General features: G+C 34.9%; 2 protein-coding genes across 2 annotated transcripts in view; both read right to left on the reverse strand.

The window, feature by feature from the left end:
* LOC107685143 (integrin alpha-1-like) overlaps positions 1-1,812 on the reverse strand; it is a 57,195-nt gene extending 55,383 nt beyond the window's left edge. Inside the window, exon 1 of the mRNA XM_016481657.1 lies at positions 1,589-1,812. Within this exon, the coding sequence (XP_016337143.1) occupies positions 1,589-1,631 (43 nt within the window). The 5' untranslated portion in view covers positions 1,632-1,812. The remainder of the gene's footprint in view (positions 1-1,588) is intronic.
* Positions 1,813-13,377: 11,565 nt separating this feature from the next.
* LOC107685169 (insulin gene enhancer protein isl-1-like) lies at positions 13,378-20,608 on the reverse strand. The gene is made up of 6 exons (XM_016481682.1): positions 20,403-20,608; positions 19,201-19,445; positions 18,642-18,916; positions 17,470-17,601; positions 17,282-17,390; positions 13,378-13,405 (listed from the first exon to the last, which is right to left on the reverse strand). Exons 1-6 carry the CDS (start codon positions 20,606-20,608, stop codon positions 13,395-13,397), a joined length of 978 nt encoding a protein of 325 aa, XP_016337168.1. The 3' UTR covers positions 13,378-13,394.
* Between the last annotated feature and the right edge of the window lie 342 nt (positions 20,609-20,950).

Here is a 20,950-nt window from a genome sequence, read left to right on the forward strand (position 1 = left end):
TATATATATATATATATATATATATGTGTGTGTGTGTGTGTGTGTGTGTGTGTATATATATATATATATAAATACACCTTGCTACGTGTACTGCGTTAGGCTAACCGAGACTTGTCATTTACACTTATATATTGTTGCTCTTTTGTTAGTTTTGACTGCTTTTATTGTCCTCATTTGTAAGTCGCTTTGGATAAAAGCGTCTGCTAAATGACTAAATAAAAATAAAATAAAAATAAATAAATGGATGGAGTGACAGTGTGATGATCCTGCACCTAATGTGAGTCAGGACAGGGAGGGAACACTGATTGCTATTCTTTATTTTAAAAAGTGCTCTTCCTACTGCCATATAATAACTTTAATTAAAGGTTTACATGAAAGGTGTTTTAAACGTTTAAAAGCTTCACTGACAACAGTCAAAATGCTGATTTATATTTAGAGGTGCCCTCAGTAAGTTTTTATTTTTGTTTAGATGGCTCTTCTTCATCTCAATAGTGCTGGTGGTTTTGTACTTTATACTGACACCTACTGGCTTGGATGTATGAAGTTTGTTTAACCCCCTGGCTGAAAGTGCTATATGAAGTAAAAACAACATTTTTGTTATTGTAATAATTAGTAACTTCTTGAATTGCATGGCACAGCAGATCATGTGATCTTAACATACCAGCTGTAGAATAAAACAGATTTTTCTAGAAGACTGGTGTATCTGGAGTCATGTGATTGTACATGATTTCAATCATTTGTCAAGTTATATATTTTTTTTTTCATGTGCACATTTTTTTATTTATTTAGCAAACAATTATAGAGTGCACCTTTAAATTTAACTGTAACCCAGAATGCAGAATGTCAGTGTAATGGTGATAATATAAGAAAGCAGTAACAAAATGACAGATAAACATACCCTTACCAAAAAGTAGTATACTTCAAGTTTATTTTATTAAGTATACTTAAGTAAAGTTCAAGTATATTTTTAAGTATACTTTATGTAGTAAGTATACAAATATCAGTGTACTAGTAGTATACTTGTAAGTGTACTACTTCAGTACTCCTTGGGACTAAATTGGCCCACTTTCTAGTATATAAAAGTATACTTTAAGTATAACAGTAGTAAACTTTGAGTACACAACTAGTTTACATCTAATTTTTTAGCTTGTACTGCAAATATACTAAAAGCGAACTTATAGGTATACTGATAGTTTACTAATTAAATACTTATAGTAGCATTTTTAGTACACTTTGAAGTATAGTCTCAGTAAACTACTAGTTTAGTAGTTTTATACTGCAAGTATACTCGTAAGTTTTCTTTAAGTGAGGGCGTCAAATTGGCTAGAAACGGCCCTGATCTTAAGTAATGTTCTGTAAGTCCACGAGAAGATAAATAACAATGACTTGTGTTCAGAATAGCTCAACATACCGCATTATGCCAAAGTGGATTTAACACCGGATCAATAATACATTATAATGCATGTATGGTCTATGGAATATATCCTACTAGAGTGACATGCACCGAATAAATAACCTACACGGGTTTTTGACATCATAACAGACACCGAAACCAGACCAAATAAAACACAATAAAAGAAAAACGTACCCAGAAGAGCTGCTAATGTGAAATGAACGACTCCAGAAAGCATCTTCCCGGTTCACTGTCAGAGCCTGGATACGATCTCCTTCCCTTGGAAGTGCAGACGCAACTGAGCAGCAGCCCGACTCTCTGGAGTCAAAAAAGACTCGATTCAGTTGCTCTCAGAGTTAGCTAGACGGCATTTCCTCCGCAAAGTCAATGTCCCAAATGCAAGTCTACAGATCTCACACCTTCTGGCGGAACTACAACTTGACTGACTTTACAAAGCGTCTTTGAAAGCATGAGGAGTGACGGCGAAGGAGGGTTTAGCTTGGCGTTTGAGGGGAGGACTCTCACTCATTCACATTCAACTACTCTGCTGTCCTAGCAGAGTTTTAGGCATTAGTAACATTATATACAGTATGTACACATTTACAAACGTATACACAAATAATTAAAATATTACTACTAATAACAATAATGATAATTTATTATTTTATTACTATTTTTTATTATTATTACAATTGTGTATATTTGACTGGTCTAAACTGGTCATTAACTGGGATAAGATGGTCATTAACTCGTTTAAACTGGTCACTAGCTGGTCTAAACTATTCATTATCTGGTCCAAGATGGTCCTACCTGGTCATTAGCTGGTCTATGGTGCTCATTAGCTGGTCTAACCTGGTAATTAGCTGATCTAAACTAGTCATTAACTGGTCTAAACTAGTCATTATTTGGTCTAAGATAGCCATTAGCTGGTTCAGGCTGGTCCAAGCTGGTAATTTGCTGGTCTAAGCTGGTCATTAGCTGGTTTAAGCTAATCATTATCTGGTCCAAGATGGTCATCAGCTGGTCCAGTCTTGTAATTAGCTGGTCTAAGCTGGTCCTGAGTGGCAATTAGCTGGTCATAAGCTGGTCATTAGCTCTGCTGTTGTTGTGTGTGCTTAACTTAAGTTAATTTTTCTCAGATTCATTTTTTAGTCACATCCGTTTTTAGAAATGCTGTTTTTACATTGATAATGCCAACCGTGCAAGATACCAAACACAACCCAAAGTGTAAGTGTGTAGAGTTCCCTTGAGTCCTGTGTATTTCTGAAATAAATAAATAAATACGTTGTCATCTCAAGAATCTCTGGAGAAACAGACAGTTTTATGATATTCCAGCTTCCTCTGTTCTTTAGATCCTCCTAGAATCATGTTTCAGGAAAACACTGATTAGTGTTTTTTTGTCTGTGTCTTTCTTTAATCAGTTTCCTCCACCACTCCCGTCTGCAGACCTCCCTTTGAACGAGCAGAAACAGAGACCATACACATCCTACACATGTCAGACATACCCCACCAACAGCTTATAGGTATGAATATCCCAAACAAATCCCCCTGACTGAAGGAAATGAGGCGGGTTTGACTGACAAATATTTACCCAATAGGTCAGATTATAACCAAACAATGGTTTTGCTTTATTGAGGCATTTTAAATCACAACATAATGATTTGTTTAGAAAATGAATTAAATTACTAATTTAATAAATAAAATAATAAATATATGCATCTTCTGCCATATTGCTATCATGCGACAATAAAACTATTAAACAGAAAAAAATGATATCATAGAGATGATTCTTATGACTAATAACTAAACATTTAAAGATTTAAACATTTAAAGATAGATAGATAGATAGATAGATAGTGTGTAGACACACACACACACACACACACACACACACACACACACACACAGGTTTTTTTTTGTGTCTGCATTTTTAGATTTTCAAAAAAACTCATTCTGAATTATTTATAAGCCTTTTGAATTATGGGGACACTGAAAATGTCCTCATAAATCACCTTCTCGTTGTAATACCTATGTCATACCCATGTTATTATACAAATTTGTGTCCTCATAAACCACATAAACATGCACACACACACACACACACACTTTCAGAATTTCTTTTGTGGGCGGACTGTTTATTTTGGACACAGCATGATCTTGATTACTCACTCTGGTACCAAAGAAAAGCTTTTAAGATGTCATTTGCTTTTCAACAGACAGCCGAACAAGAGCCATTATTACAGAAGATGCCTGTCAGATTGGTTTAAAATAATAAAGTTGACTTAATGTGGGGGAAAAGATGTATGATGGAGCACAAGGAGTCCTCTTATCTCAACATAATCTGATTTCTCATGTGTGTCCAGGACATTCAGATGTCTGTTCTTCAAGCTTGTTCTTCTCCATTTTCTAGATTATTTTCTAGATAAATATTTGTAATTTCAGAATGCAGAACTCAAAAATAACCCATTGCAGATCACTCAGGACTCAACATATTTCATCCACAGTAACATTTGTGAAAGTCAACGTACATGACAGCTCACAAAGAAGAACATGAGGAATGCTGGGAAACAAACAAACCTGAGCGCACCTTTTCTCCTGATGTGTGGCATCATGGCACTTATGGTTCAAATGAATGTGCTTCCCCTCCTGCCCATTTGGATCACTATGATTGTGTGTGAACTAATGTTGTGTCTCTGTGGTTTACCTCATCCACACCCACTCACTTATTAGGCAACATCAGCAACCCTTTAAAAATGTTGCATTCTCACTCCCACATAACTCATTTTGGTACTTAAACACAGTCAGATGTGCTGTCAGAACTAAGCGACAGCTTTTTGACAATTAATTAGGAAATCACTGATTCACTGCATTACATTGAATTATTAAGCTCTTGTTGTTTGACGAAGGACCTTGGAATGATTCTGAAAAAATTCTGGAAATTTGTTGGACACAGTGATACGGCTCATTACTGTAATGAAGATTCAAAGCGCCCTTCACCCCACTTTCAAGCCTGTTTGTTTTTGTGTAACTGTGTTGGCTTGGCATGGATCTGTGTCAACTTTCTTAGTGGAATTCTGTGTATGCCAATGTTTTTTTTTTTTTCCTTCCTCCCCCCTCACACAGTTGTTTGCAACTTGTGACCACAACTCTGCAGACTCCAGCATTTAGAGTTAATGGAACATTTCAGGTTTGTTACGAAGTTGCTAAACTAAAGAGGCAAACTGACCGATTGATTAATGTGCAGTTGTACAGTATAGTAGCCTATAGTTAGTTCATGTTTATGGTCACATGAACACATTGATGGATATGGCTGATCCAGATCATTTATTCCTCTCCCCACATTTTATAATAATAATAATAATACATTTAATTAAATTGTAAAGTTTTATACATCATGTAGATTTTAGGTAGATTTTATTGTAGTGATTGTACAAAAGTGATGCATTTTTATTGTAATGCAGTTATTTCTAAGAGAATCTAATGAGAAAAAATTAAAATGGAAAAATTTCAGAATGTATTACTATGTAAAATTGTCACAACAAACAAATAAATATTTTAATAATAATAATAATAATAAAATGATTAAATAATAAATTTCACACCCCAAAATTATGGTCATTAGTTATTATTAATATTAATTTATACTTATTCTTATTACATGATCCATATTCTAAGGTTAAATTAAATTAAATTGTAAAGTTTTATACATCATGGTAGATTTAGTTGTAGTGCCTTTAATTTATGATGATTTAAATTTAAAAAAGTGATGCTTTTTATTGTAATACAGTTATTTCTATGAAAATCTAATGATAATGACCACTGAAAACTGAATGACGACTGGGGGAAAAAAATCTAAATTAAAAAATGTCAGATTGTACCATAATGTCACAATGCAAACAATTGTAATGTCTTTAAAATAAGTTTTTTTTTTTTGTTTTGTTTTTTGAGGGATAACGTAATCTGGACATGTTAGTTTGAGATGAGCCAATACAAACAATTGACAGCTTTAATGCATGTGGTTCTGTCTTTAATGTATATGGTCATCAAAAAGTCAAGTCAAAGTCTGCTTTATTGTCAATTCTGCCACATGTACAGCACATACATACTCATGTTCACTGATTGGCAGAAACAGGATAGCCCTTTTCTGATCTGCTTGTTTGACAGCTCTCAGCAGGTGCCCAAGCAATCAACACCAATCGTAAGAGTTCAGGGTTCACAAAGACCCCCTCAATGGTCATGTTTAGGACTGTGAGAGTCCATGTGTCTGCTATGATTTAGCAAAGAGGACCAGCCAGGACGCTTGAGTTCAAATGTTAAACGTCTAGCCATTAGAGAGAAAGAGTGAGGCTGATATGGTGATATTCTCATTGAGATTCACCCTCTTTGCTGTAATCTAATGCTCACTTGTGTCTTCGTGGAGGGTCTATCATTGTGAACCCACTGCGTCTGATTAAGGTGCTGAACTGCGATAAAAATTCGTCACAGAGGGACGTCTCATGTTCTTTTTGACACACCATTCGACATGTTGTTACATCACATCTGGGAGACCATGTGGCCTCACTTACTCACTTGACAGGACCTATCACTGGCTCGGGTTAGAGCCAGACCACCAGGCAATGACTTCTGCTCTCTCTTGTGACCTTGGTTGCACATCACCTGGTCTGCATTAATGGTAAACACGGGCCTGTGTGAGCTGTGGGTCTTTTCTCAAAGCAAGTCTTGAGCAGAGGGGGTCCTATTGTTATAGGCTTCCTGCACGTCTTCTGCGGAGGGAAGAGGGAAGGGAGGTTACTGCGTAGTTTGGCAGCCACTTACAAGCTCAAAGAACATATCAATGGATATAATCTGGGCGTATTTCATAAGCGCATTGAAATTTCGGGACAGAAAGCTGTCACATGTCGTTTCCATGCTAAAGGAAATGCATTGGTTAAACTACTCAACACAAATAATATTAGGGTCAATGATATGACATTAGTTTTTTTCTGTTCATTTATTAAAAGTAAATAAAAAATGCAATTTGCAATTACAATGACTTGAACATGTTTTTCGTTTCGGTATTAAAATTCATTTTGATATTGTTAGGACATGCAATCAGAAATGTAAGGATGATACACAAGCTAACAAGGAACATTCTAAGAACCCTGCATAATGTTCTGCCAAGGTTCTCTTAAAGTTATAAAGAAACGTTCTTCCAGTAATGTTAGTAGAACATTTGTTCAGAGTCTGGTCTTTATTAATGTTCTTCTACACTCGTTTTTTTTCTGAGCAATATTTGGAAAAGAATCTTGATGTTAATTAAAATCGGGCTGTGTCCGAAATCGCCCCCAATACATAGTGTACTATTTGAGGGGACAGCCATTTGTAGTGGTGTCCAAAAACATAGTGGACATTATTGAGTACACCCATTCAATCCCACAATGCAACAACTGATGTACACTCAACAGCTAGTTGCAAGAAAATAATCATGCATTGGGAGAGTTGTGGCTAATGAATTCCAGGGTTGACAGGTCTGCATAACAAAACCAGAACATTTGTGTTTTGTGGGGTCAAACCTCCTTCCAGGGGGTTCCACCTCAGTCGAAATCGCATTTTGGGGAGTGGGGGGTTTCACTTCAACCCGCAGTCTAAAAAAACAACCGGCGGCAGCAGTGTAAAAGTAGTCAGATTCTGTGGGAAAATTGTGGACTTGGCAACACTGATGAATTCCCTTATCTGATGACGTTTAATGAAACCGACAGCCTCTGTGGTCCCATTTAGCCACTTGTTGGAAAACATTTCAAGACAAGTAAAGGCTAAAACCCACAAGTGGGTGTCAAATGTAGAAAACGAATGTTTCACTTAGCTTTTATGATGACTACTTCTGTGCTATTTATTATGATAGTGATTGCAGAAGTCAAAATGTGTGAGGTTGCAAGTTTTAATTGCTCACACTGGAAATATATTACTAACTGTCTGATTCCCTTTCCTCACAACCACTGACTACTGACTCATGCTCTTCAGATTGCATCAGTGTTATTGTTGTTCTATCAAGCCTTGATGATTGTTCTTGCATGTTTTCTAAAAGTAAGGCAACAAGAGTTTCCTCTAATTGTCCCGTCTTGAACTGATGACATCTGTAATGCTATCAGAAGAAAACTGCACGCCTGTGTCGCTTGGTCTCATTTTACACATATAATGAGCACCTGAGGGCATGTGGCATTGACTATTTAGCCTTGGTTTTGTTTATGAACAATGAGGAATGTGTCCTTGGCTTTCTATAAGTTTCTAATAAATTTCTATAAGTTAACACTGTTCATTTACAATTTTACTTTTTTTCCCTGAATGTTTTTGCATGGTGGTTGCACCACATGACTTTGATTTTGCAAAAATGGAAGCAATTTAATCAAAGAATAATAATAATTATTATTATTATTGTTATGCCAAACTACTCATTAATGTTTTATTTTCAAGAATTTAATTCTTGGGATGAGTTTTTTTCTTAATTGCAATATCAGGACAGTTGTATAACTCCAATGTTTTTGACTTTATGCTTTATGACTTTTCATAACTGAATGAGAACATTAGCAAAACGTTCTTAGCACATAATTGTGTTAGCAGTGTTGGGGAAATTTACTTATGTAATAGTAATGCATTACAAAATTGTGTTACTCCATAAAAGAGTACCTAATTGCTTAGTTACTTTTGATGGAAAGTAAGGTGTTACGTTACTTTTGCATTACTTTTTCTCATCTGGGCTGGGCTTGCTTGTTTGTTTTTAATTATAAAATGTTATATTTTTGGCAAATGTAAAAGCGTTCACACCAAAAGTAAAATGAATGAACCTTTCAGCTGTGCTGTGTAACTCCCTTTAGCAAAAAAAAAAAAGTTTTGCTTAGTATGGTTGAACTGGATCATTGAGGGTCAGCAGCAAAGACATTGGTTAATAAAATGGGCTTCAAACATAACGGATTTGTGTTATTTAACATTTTAATTATTGCAGGTTTGCATCATATTCTGAGTTTGTATTTCACCGGTTTTATTATTTTTGAGGAATACTGAATATGTTTTTTGTGCGCTCCTGATTTCTCTCAAAATGGGGCCAGGAGAGCTTCAGTCACTAAATGGGAAAACAAAGTAAATGGCATTACTTATTTGAAAAAGTAACTCAGAAATGTTATTGTAAATTAAAAAGTAATGCGTTACTTTAGTTACTTGAAAAAAGTAATCTGATTATGTATGTACCTCGGGTTACTAATGCGTTACCCCCAACACTCTATGCTAGCCGGGGAAGAGGTAAGTATATGAAATTGTAAGACAGATTTGCATTATATGCTTAATCTATTTTTGAATAAATTGGTCCATTACTGAACATGTTAATAGGGTCTTTGCACTGACGGTAATGTCTTTCAGCATCTTCATACATCTTCAAATGAGATTACATGGAGCTCACTTGATGTACTAACACAAGGAAAAAGCTTTTTAAAGAGCTGCTCATCATCTGCATTTGCTGTCCCCCTCAGCTCATAAATAATCCACAATAGTTTTTGCTTCATGGAGCGACGTAACATATGCCATTAGAGGCCCCTGCGTGCTTACCTAAGCTCCTGAAGTAAGGTGACCAGATTTCTGAAATGAAAACGGGACATTTCCTAGTTCAATGGTCAAAATATCACTGAAATCTCACTTGTGATTATCTACAAATTAAAAAACGGGGGCTATATATTTGTGTATGTTTTTGTTTTTAATTGTTGTGGTTTCCATATATAAATTCCACAATTAATAATTACAATGATGTTTGAGGATCAAACTTACCTTAGTTTATTAATAGGCCTACAGTTCACCAAAAATCATGCTGAAAAGTAAACAGTAACTATTGCACATAGCAAACAGATCAAAATAGGATTATAACAAAATTATGACTTTACAAAAACACATTAAAAATAAAACAATAAATATAAGAACGTATGATAAATAAAATGTATTTAACCATTTTTTTAAAAACATTTTCTGACTGTATTTAACATTTTCACAAACCACGAGTATGAAGTAATTGCAACTTAAAAGTTATTCTATGTTTATGCTTTTGGAAATTATCTTTAGGCTACTTATCAGACTTATTTTGCATTTAGGCTCATTTTGACAACAAATCATATGCTTTCTGCAAATGTAAATGTGCAAGTGTAATTGTTTAGTTGATTATTTTTTTTAAAATATTATTCATATCGGAAGTTTCAGGAAGGTTTAATACTGTGTGCAAAACAAATATCGCGACCGTATCACGCCTTGTGCACACAAACAGTATTACTTTGTTTTAACATGTATAGTATGTGACTACCTTGAAACCAATAACGGCGTGTCGGCATCTCTTCTGATAATTGATGATAACAGCGCTCGTCTGCATGGCTTCAGTAGCGGCTGTGTGGATTTAGAGTAGAGCAGTGTTTGCGGTAAGAGCAGGGCCGTCCTTAGGGGGGTGCAACTGGTGCGGTCGCACCGGGCCCCACGATAGAGGAACGCGGAACTCGATGGCGAACGGACCGAGGGGGAACCCCCCCCACCTCCCCCGGAACTCAATCGCGAATGGACCGAGGGGGGGCCCGCTCCCTACCTTGCACCGGGCCCCGCGTCAGCTAAGGACGGCCCTGGGTAAGAGTATCGCTCAGTGTGCGGATGTTGTCTTAAAGAGGGGCGCTGGCTGCAGGATCACACGGGGGCTGAAGGCTAACGAATGGGCCAGATAATGGCCCCAGTATGTGCTGGAGTGAGTGGAGGTCTTCACAGCCGACCTCTCTGGAGTGATTTAGCACGTCTGTCAGCGCAGCTCCCGCTGTATCATGGGTTGACTGCGCGGAAATGCGGAGAAAGCGAATGTTTATTTCTCTTTTTAAGGCCTGTTAATTGCTTTTTCTACTTCCGTTATTGAAACCTTCCGTGTTTTCTCTGATGTGAGCAGCAGGGGCTAGAAACTAAATAAAGAACACTGTAAACTTTTCATTGATAGTTATTACAGTAATTATCAATGATTTATTGACTGGCTTTGCATTTCCCATAGGCTCATTATCAGTTACAATACACTCATTACTCCATAAATGAGCATATTGATGTTTTAGATGAGCCGTTCATGTAAACAACATATGGGTGTTTCTTCAGCTGTTTGCACTTTTGTGGACATTTAGAAATAATCTCTTTTAAAACACTTTCCACACTCTCACTATTTATTTAATCTGTATATACCTGCATCACAGCCATTTTTCCCACCACAGTGCCATTTCCATCACAAATTAAATTATGTAGCCTATTTTCTGTAACACTGTTTTGTTTTGAAAATATTTTGGAATAAAATGTCCCACTTGTCTTGCTAAGGCTACACATACAAGTAAATAATGCATAATTTGACAAAAAATATTTTACCTGATTTTCTTTATCTCTAACTTTTACTAAAACTTCATGAGGGTCAGAATTTTGATGTGCTGTTAATGATGACACAACTCAGAGCAGTGTTATTTTAGTATTACTTATTTACTGTAGCATTTATGAATAATTGCCATTTTTATATCTTTAGTTTTCATTTAAATTTATATTTAATTTTTCCCACCACAGTGCCATTTCCATCACAAATTAAATTATGTAACCTATTTTCTGTAACACTGTTTTGTGTTGAAAATATTTTGGAATAAAATGTCCCACTTGTCTTGCTAAGGCTACACACAAGTAAATAATGCATAATTTGACAAAAAATATTTTACCTGATTTTCTTTATCTCTAACTTTTACTAAAACTTCATGAGGGTCAGAATTTTGATGTGCTGTTAATGATGACACAACTCAGAGCAGTGTTATTTTAGTATTACTTATTTACTGTAGCATTTATGAATAATTGCCATTTTTATATCTTTAGTTTTCATTTAAATTTATATTTAATTTTATGTTTTATTTATTTATAAAATTGTTTTACCTCAGATATTTTAAAAACTCCATCCAAGCTAGAGTTTGTGTGTGTGTGTGTGTGTATTTAACATTAATTTATTTATTTTAAATGAACAAAAACGATTTTTAATTGTTTTATCTTTACACTCTTAAAAATAAAGGTGCTTCAAAAGGTTCTTCAAGCGATGCCATAGAAGAACCCTTTTTGGTTCCACAAAGAACCATTCAGTTAAAGGTTCTTTAAAGAACCATCTCTTTCTTACCTTTTTGTAATCTGAAGAACCTTCTTTCGCCACAAAGAACCTTTTGTGAAACAGAAAGGTTCTTCAGATGTTAAAGGTTCTTTATGGAACCATTTAGACAAAAAGGTTCTTCTATGGCATCGTGAAGCACCTTTATTTTTAAGAGTGTAGTTAACAATAACAACACTGACTTTTTACAAATGTATAGAAATATTTTTAACATAATAAATATTCTAATTTTATATACAAACAACAAACAATTTTATACATTTGTTTTTACATTTATACATTTATAATTCATATTTTATTTTCTCATGTAAGGCAAACAATAAATTATAAAAGGTACATTAAAGGCATTTGAAAATTGGGAAAATAAATGATTTTGAAATTACATTAAAATATTTCCAATATATATAGTTTTAATGTGACTGATATTGGTTTTAATTGACTTGATCTGTCAGCTTATATCTCAGAGTTGGTGTAGGAAAGCATTGTCATCTTCACAGAACTAAATCAGATTCTTCATCCTCTTGGATAACACACAAATATGTTACGAAAATGGTCAGGGAGGCAAGGCATTTGGATGTGACTGTTTATTCAAGACTGTGTTTACACGGGACATATTTCACCTTTTGGGGATAGTTCCTCATGGGGATTGTGGAGATGCAACCTCAGGATCATCTCCTTTCCTCTCTGTTTCTGTCTCTCTCTCTCTCTCACACAGATCAGATTAGACTGTAAAACCCCTCATCAGGACAGAATCCTGCTGTCCCATTACTGCAGAACAAGCTAAACAAAACGGCCCAGAAAGGCCTGTCCTTCCTCTGAGCAGTCAGTAATCATCATAACTATCAGCATCATCAATAAAGAGTGCAGCTGGATGTCTGAGGTCTGGAAGTGAATAGTTTAATAGTATAAATATCTGTAGTTCTCACAGACTGCTGCAGCTCTCAGTTACACTGTCGGCCACAAAAGGCAAAGGCCGAGCTTTCTGCCCACTGTGGGAACACACATGTGTGAGATGTGCATTGCTACTCCTTCCTCTTCTTGCCTCTCTTTTTCTTCAAAAATGAAACCTGTCTGATTCTGCTGGTCTTAGCTAGTTTAAGTAGGTTGTGCTGGTCTCCCAGTCTACCCAAGCTGAAGTTTAGCTGGTGGCCCTCTAACCCTAACAGCAAAACAGACCAACTACTCGGAGACCAGCTAATTTACCTTAAGCTGACTTTATTTTATTTTATTTTATCAGCAGCATAACTGTATGTGTACAGCTGTAGGCTATATTTTTATTTTATTATTTTATTTTATTTTATATCAGCAGCATAGCTGTATGTAATTCAACAGGCATTGTACAGGTGTAGGCTGCTATGTTTTTATATTAATTCATTTTATTTTATTTATATCAGCAGTATAGCTGTATGCAATGCAACAGGCATTGTACAGCTGTAGGCTGATATGTTTTTATTTTATTACTTATTTTATTTTATCATTGTTATTATTTATTTTAGCAGCACAGCCGTATGTAATGCAACGGGCATGTTCCAGCTGCAGCCTGATGTTTATCAGCAGCGCAGACGCACAGGTGTGTTTCAGCTGTAAAGTAACAAGTGTTTAGTCTGCCATCTAGTGGCTGCCGGTGTTTTCACACAGAAGGCCGTTACGTGTGTACCTCAGTTCGTGCCGATCCAGGTGCTTATCCACAAACCAAACATAATCTAATATTAACAATGTACATTTGTTGGCACGGTGTATTTGCTTTGTTTATTTTTCAACATGTCAGAAGTGTACAGGATGTGCTTGCTGGCCCACATGTTCTGTCTGGGGTCTCGGATCGTTTTACTACTTAACATCGAAGTATCATGTTGATACTGTAAGACAAAGGAACATATTTAAAAATATAAGGTAAATGGTCATTTTGAAATGACTTATAATTTATTAGTTTGGTACTGCAAACATAAAATATTTACAATCTATCTTATGTCATTGTAATAGTTGGGGAATTCAAAATATCTTCTCTTTGTAACTATCTTGTATTATTCACAGAAGAAATTAAGGCATTTGGAACAACATGAGGGTAAATAAATGAAGACAGTTAAAATGGTCAATTTTGGTCGAAGTTAGTAAATAATTATATTAGAGGATAATTAAAGAAAAAAAGTCTTGACCAGGGGCGCATCAGGTACTCGCGAGCGAGACTATGGGTGCTCCAGAGAGGGAACAAAATGTCAAAAACAAAAAGTGGATCCCATTGCAAGAAACAAAAATAATCCACGTCCAGGCACTCACATAGCAGGCAAAATATAAAAAGCCTTTATTGTGCGACAGGGCTACATGTTAAAAAACACCAACGCTTATCAGCCCAAACAACACCCTGACGAAGGCCTGTTCGGGCTGATACGCGCTGGTGTTTGCTTTTTATATTTTGCCTGCTATGTGAGTGCCTGGACGTGGATTATTTTTGTTTCTTGCAATGGGATCCACTTTTTGGTTTTGACAATTATATTAGAGGTCTCACATTTCTCACTCTTTTCTGTAACTTGACTAGAAGAAATACATCAGGGCAAAGATGAAAGCTTTGAGGCTTTCTGTGAGGATGAATTGGCCTGTTGAAGTGCAGCACCTCTTTCATTATTTGATCTAGAGCACAAAGGTGTCTGTACAGGCTTGAGAGCCCAGAGCACAAGATCTTTTCAATTCACCTACATTAAGTCTAACAGAGCGAGAAATGGGGGGAATTAGAGAATTCACTCAACTGATTATATTACCCATGTATCATAGTTAAAAACATAAGGTGTTTCATATTGAAAATGTGCAATTTTGTTTGCTAAAATAAAAAAAAATGAATGAATGAATGAAATCACTTGCCTCAAAGAAATAAATGCTTTTGTCTTATCTCTAATTAAATTTCTATGTAAAATGTAATTGAAGTGCAATGTTAATATTGCTTTTCATGCAATATTCATGTCAAAACTGCTTTCTGCTTTCACAGGTGAAACGAACTAACAGTAATGAATGACTTCTCAGATTTGTCTTTCTGAAGAAAAAGAAAAAGAAAAATGTACAATATTTTTGACAGCCCTGTGATGGAATATTTTGAAATTCACAATGGAATAATAACCAGGGCTATTACTAAACTTTGGACAAAATGCATAAATACTGGAAGGGAGGGACATAATTATGTATAAACAATGTAAATCTATAAATTACAATCAAATGAAAGGCATAACTGGTTGCTTTTATCCATAATAAACTAAAAAGACAGATAACTGAAACAACACAAAAGTGCAGTCCAAACAAAACACAAAGCTACAAAATACAATAAAACAAAACAAGAAGCACAACAAAACAAAAAAGCACTAAAAAACAAAACAAAAAAAACAGCAAAACAAAACACGACACAACAAAGCAAAACACAACAAAACTAAACAAAACACCAAACAAAACAAAACTAAACTAAACTAAACTAAACACCAAACACAACAAAACAAAACATGACAACAAAACATCAAACACGACAGAAAGCAAAACAAAACAAAACACCAAACAAAACTAAACTAAACAAAACACCAAAAAAAAACAACAAAACAAATCACAACAAACCAACAAAGCAAAACACAACAAAACAAACACCAAACAAAACAAAACACCAAACACAACAAAACTCCAAACATGACACAACAAAGCAAAACACAACAAAACTAAACTAAACAAAACACCAAACACAACAAAACAAAACATGACAACAAAGTAAAACACAACAAAACTAAACAAAACACCAAACAAAACAAAACAAAACACCAAACACAACAAAACTAAACACACAACTCAACAAAACGTAATTCTTAAAATTATTAAAATATCATAAAAGGTTAAATAACAGTAAAATAAAAAAGTAAAAGTGGTTGATCAATGTTTCAACATTTACTATTTGATGTACGTTCCTTGTTATGGCACATTCAATAAATTAGCATTTTAATAAAACCTTCTCAAAGACGTGGATAATTGCGTTTGAGGCTTGATATTTCTCACTCTGTTTTGTAACTTGACAATAAATAGATAGGGGCAAAGATGAAAGCTCTCAGAGCAAAAAGCAGAGATTTGATCCATTAATTAATCTCTTTCTGTGAGGATGAATTGCCCCGTTGAAGTGCAGCACCTCTTTCATTATTTGATCTGGAGCACAAAAGGTTGAGAGCCCAGACCAATGCTATAAAGCACCATCTCCAAACAAGATCTTTTCAATTCACTCACATGCTCAACAGCCGAGAAATGGTGGGAATAGTAAATGCAGGGATTTGATTATGTGGCACATGATTCAGTTCAAAACACAGGTCCTGCATAAGAGAGGTCCTTCACAGTGCAATATGAGATACAGAACAGCACAACTGCTTCCCTTTTCCTTCAGGAACAGTATTAAATATGGAAACCCCCTTGCTTAAGGACAAAACATCTGTAGGGCATAAAGATAACAGCCAGTTTCTTATTATTTCTGCAGAATCTGCAGAACATTTCACAAATTTCACAAATAATTGCAAAAAAATGGCACGTAACATTGAATTCCACATTAAGTAGAAAAATTGAAATAGTATTTTTTTGTAAAACATACTCGTCATCTTTGTTTTATTTGAAATATTCATATAAAACATTTTTACAGTGTGTCCTCAATTTTATTGGCTGATTGGTGAACATTTTTTTTTATAAATATATACATATATATTTAATATTTAATGGACTGATCTAGGGGGCTCTGACATCGGTTTTGGTCAGAGAAACAAAAAACTGCTTGATAATCACCAAAATAATATTTGTAATATGTTTATATATATGTTTAACTATAATGGCACCTGAACAACAAAGCACCAAAGTTACATAATATTTAAAAAAATAAATACAATAATTATTAATAAAACTTTCTACAAAAACTATACAATACAATACAAATATACACATTTAGACAATCCATAGATTAATGTTTAAGTTAGAAACTAAGCAAATTATCAAAATGAGGCACACAAGTTAATAAAATCATGTACATATGCTAAAGAATGAAATACAATAACAATCAATTCTGACCCAAAAAATACATTAGAAAATAATAATAGTCAGAGCACTAATACGGCAGGAAAATCCTGAGATTATGAACTTTAAACACAGTAATTGACTATTATTCTAATAATATATTCTACCATTCAAAAGTTTTAGATTAGTAATACGTTTTTTGACAGAAATTAATATTTTTATTCAGAAAGGACACATGCAATTGATAATCTTTATATTTAGAATGATTTAAAAGATTTATATTTCACATAAATGCTGTTCTTTTGAACTTTCTGTTCATAAAAAAATCCTGAAAAAAATGTATGATGTTTTCCACAAAAATATAAAGTACCACAAACAAATCATCATATTAGAATGATTTCTGAAGGATCATGTGACACTGAAGACTGGAGTAATGATGCTGAACATTCAGCTTTGTATCACAGGAATAAATTACAATATATTAAAATAGAGAACAGTTATTTTAAATTGTAATAATATTTCGTAATTTTACTGTGTTACTGGATTTATGATCAAATCAATGCAGCCTTGGTGAGCATAAGAGACTTCTTTCAAAAACACAAAAAAAATCTTACAGACCCCAAACTTTTGAATGGTAGTGTATAGAGTAAAGATGACCTTCATCGTTTTCACAGTTAACTGTCAAGCACTGGCTCTTTCAGTGGTGGGAGACTCTGTTTACTCACTCATGTCTGCAGGACTTGCTGTCTGACTGCTGGGTGTGTCTGCTAACTGAGCTGATATTGACACAACTTCACTTCCAGCAGAACAGGAACCTTCCTTTGAGAAAGAAAGCTACAAAAACAAGTCAATCAAGTGAACAACAGTACAAAATGATGTTATTAAGCCATCTTTTGTGTATCTTGATATTTACCAGTTGCTGGTATGATCTGTGTTCAGCATCCTTCTGTAGAATGAAGTCGGTCAGTAGTTTCCATGGTGGGTTTATCAGCACATCACTGTCCTGCCTCTCTGGACTGTCCAGCAGTAGCGGCTCCTCTGAAACCTTCTGAGGATGAAAACACGAAACCCACTTGAGTTCTCTACTGCAAACTGTCCGAGCCATAGACGCTGCTAGATCATATTTACAGGAGCTCTCTGTTCCAGGATCTCTTTTGTTTCCAGTAAAATACAAAATAAAAATGCATCCAAATTTGTTAAAAGTTTGGAAGGATTACGATTTTTTTATGTTTTTAAAACAAGTCTCTTATGTTCTCTTATGCTTTTATCAAAAATACAGTAAAAACAGTAATATTGTGAAATATTATTACAATGTAAAATAATTGCTTTCTATTTTAATATATTTTAAAATGTATTTTATTCCTGTGATGCAAAGCTGAATTTTCAGCTTCATTACTCCAGTCTTCAGTGTCACATGATCCTTCAGAAATCATTCTAATATGCTGATTTGATGCTCAAGAAACATGTTAGATTATTATCAATGTTGAAAACAGGAAACCGTGATGCATTTTATTTTTCAGGATTATTTGATGAATAGAAAGTTCAAAAGAACAATTATTTGAAACAAAAATCTGTTGTAATGTTATAAATGTCATTACAATAACTTTTGATCATCACAGGAATAACTTAAATTTTCTAATATATTCAGATAGAAAACAGTTATTTAAATTGTAATAATATTTCACAATATTACTATTTTTACTGTATTTTTGAGCAAATAAATGCAGCCTTGGTGAGCAGAAGAGACTTCTTTCAAAAGCATAAAAAATATTAATTATTCTAAACTGACTGACTGGCTGTATACATTTATCTACAGATCATATTTTAATGTTCATTTTTTAAAAGTCAGTCTGGAAAGATTCAGACCTTTTGAACTTTGGACAAAAAAAAAGTATTTTAACGAGCCATACATCAGCTCATGCACCACTAAGAAAACTTCTAGACACATAAGCAACTTTGCCATGGAAGATGATTAATATTAGGAAATGCATGGTGATAGAATGTAATTGCTTTGAAATAAAAAACGTTAAGTGTTAAAGTTACAGGGAAGTAAATGTTACTATGGGTAAGTAACTGCTCACTCACCAGACAGCCTTCAAGCTGCTGCTGTGTACTTCTCATCATCAGACCTCTCTTCTTATCTTTGCATCGCTTGTTCTGGAACCAGACGCGGATGACCCGAGGACTGAGACCTGTCATTTCCACCAGCTGCTCTTTCATGAGAGCGTCCGGTCTGGGATTAGCGCTGTAACAGGTCTGCAGCATGTGGAGCTGGGACTCACTGAGCACCGTCCTCACACGCGTGGATCTCTCTGACCTCCTCGGCATCGACGACCAGGACGGTGAGGATTTGATGCCCTCTGTCAGATATGAGAGGTTTTACCTCAAAAATAACTTTTCGCTCATTTACACACAGCAAAAATGAGGCTGAAATAATGTCAGTTGATCTTTCAACACTGAAAAAACATTGAAACATTTTATTAAATGTTAATGAAAAACTTATAAATGAACATTGACATTTTAAATCCCCCATGCTGAAAAATAAAACATTGAAACAACATCAAAATATCAATTTGCAAAATCAAAACAAAATTCAACAGCGATTCAACATTAGTGTTCAATGGAAGCTTGTTCATAAACTTACCGGATGGATCAACAGTCTCCTTCTGTTGGTTATCTGAAGTACCCATGAATTTGTTAAAAAGCTCATGGTGGTCTGTACAGAGCAGTTGTCCGTCCCGCAGAACATACTCATCTCCAGGGAGTAACTGGCGATTGCAGCCCTCGCAATGAAAACACTGGACGTGATAAATATTCACTCGTGTTTGCATTACATACTCCTTGCTGATGAAGGCTTTGTGGCATTTTGCACATTTACTGGTCCATAATCTGACAGAGAATATAGAGGAGAAAAGATTACAAACATTACATTTCTGACTGGAAGAATTTATCCTATAAAATCACACTTAACAATACATTGTCTATGTTTTAAAAGTGCACATGGGAATATCATTAATTATAATAATCACAATTATAATGGTAAAAGACTGCCACGGTAAAAAAAAACAGTAAGATACCTTATAATCTAAATCTAATGGGACAGTTAGACAGTGAAATACTGTTAAATGTACAGTTTTTGGGAGTGAAAAAGAACAACTGTAACTGTAATTTTACATTCCCAGAATTCTCTGTGAAGGCTAATATTTAATGGTTTTTCATTGAAGTGTTTCTTGTGCATGTGCATGACACTGTGCACCAAGTATTCACCTCAAGAAAAGCTTTGATTCATCATGTGGCTTCCTCTTTACCTGTGTTATTTTGGTTGTTCTCAGTGTATTATAATAATAAAAATAATAATTAATTAATAATTTATGCATTTAGCAGACACAGCCACTTACAGTGCATTCAGGCTATACATTTTTTGTGTTCCCTGGGAATTGAACCCACGACCTTTTGCGCTGCTAACGCAATGCTCTACCACTGAGCCACAGGGACAAAAAAAATAAAAATAAAAAAAAATAATAATAATAATAAAGTTACAAGTACCTTAGTAAGTTAGTATATTAACATTATATTGGTTAATGAAATATTTTTTTAATACTAGTGAGTTTAATGCTGTGATGCAATGAAATTAGAAGTTGCTGAATGAAATATTTTAGAATTTTTGGACCACTTATTAAACAGCATACGTTTTTAAAGTTTTTTTTATATCCCATTCGACTTGTTGTAACTTACTTAGCTAGAAAACTACAACATGTGATCAGACTAACGAATTATTGAAGGTTTAATAAATAAATAAAGTAATTCTGATGCGCAAATCGACTTTCCTTTTAAAATGGTACGCACCTCCTGTGGTGGTCTTTACAGAAGGTTTTTCCGTCTCTGATGAAGCAGGTGCAGGACTCATCCAGATACTGCTGGCACTCCGCGCACTTCAGGCACTGCGCGTGCCACTCCAGATCAGGAAAAACCCGCAGAATGAAGCGATCCAGGATCTGCTGCCCACAACCCACGCAGCAGGACACCAGCTTACTTCCTTTAAGAACACACATCATTTATGTCTCTAATCGATCGAGGCTATTGTAGTGACAACGCCAAAAATACTAGATTCTCAAGCATCTCATCTAATGCTAGTAATAAGTAAGCTGAACTTTTGATCAATGATAACTTACTGTTCTGGGGATCTCCCATATCAGAATGCCGTTATCTTCTAAATGATATTAAACACTGACGAGAAAGAAAGTTGTGTTGAACTAGCCTATCTACAGGGCCACTGGTCTCACTCACTCCTCTTTATTTATTTGATGTGACGAATGGAGCGCCAATCAGCTGCTCAGTGTTGAAGTCGAGTACTGAGAATAATGGAGCTCATTACCCGCTGAATCCCCGCCCAC

This window comes from Sinocyclocheilus anshuiensis, unplaced genomic scaffold, assembly GCF_001515605.1.
Source record: "Sinocyclocheilus anshuiensis isolate Anshui unplaced genomic scaffold, SAMN03320099.WGS_v1.1 scaffold914, whole genome shotgun sequence".
NCBI classification, from domain to species: domain Eukaryota; kingdom Metazoa; phylum Chordata; class Actinopteri; order Cypriniformes; family Cyprinidae; genus Sinocyclocheilus; species Sinocyclocheilus anshuiensis.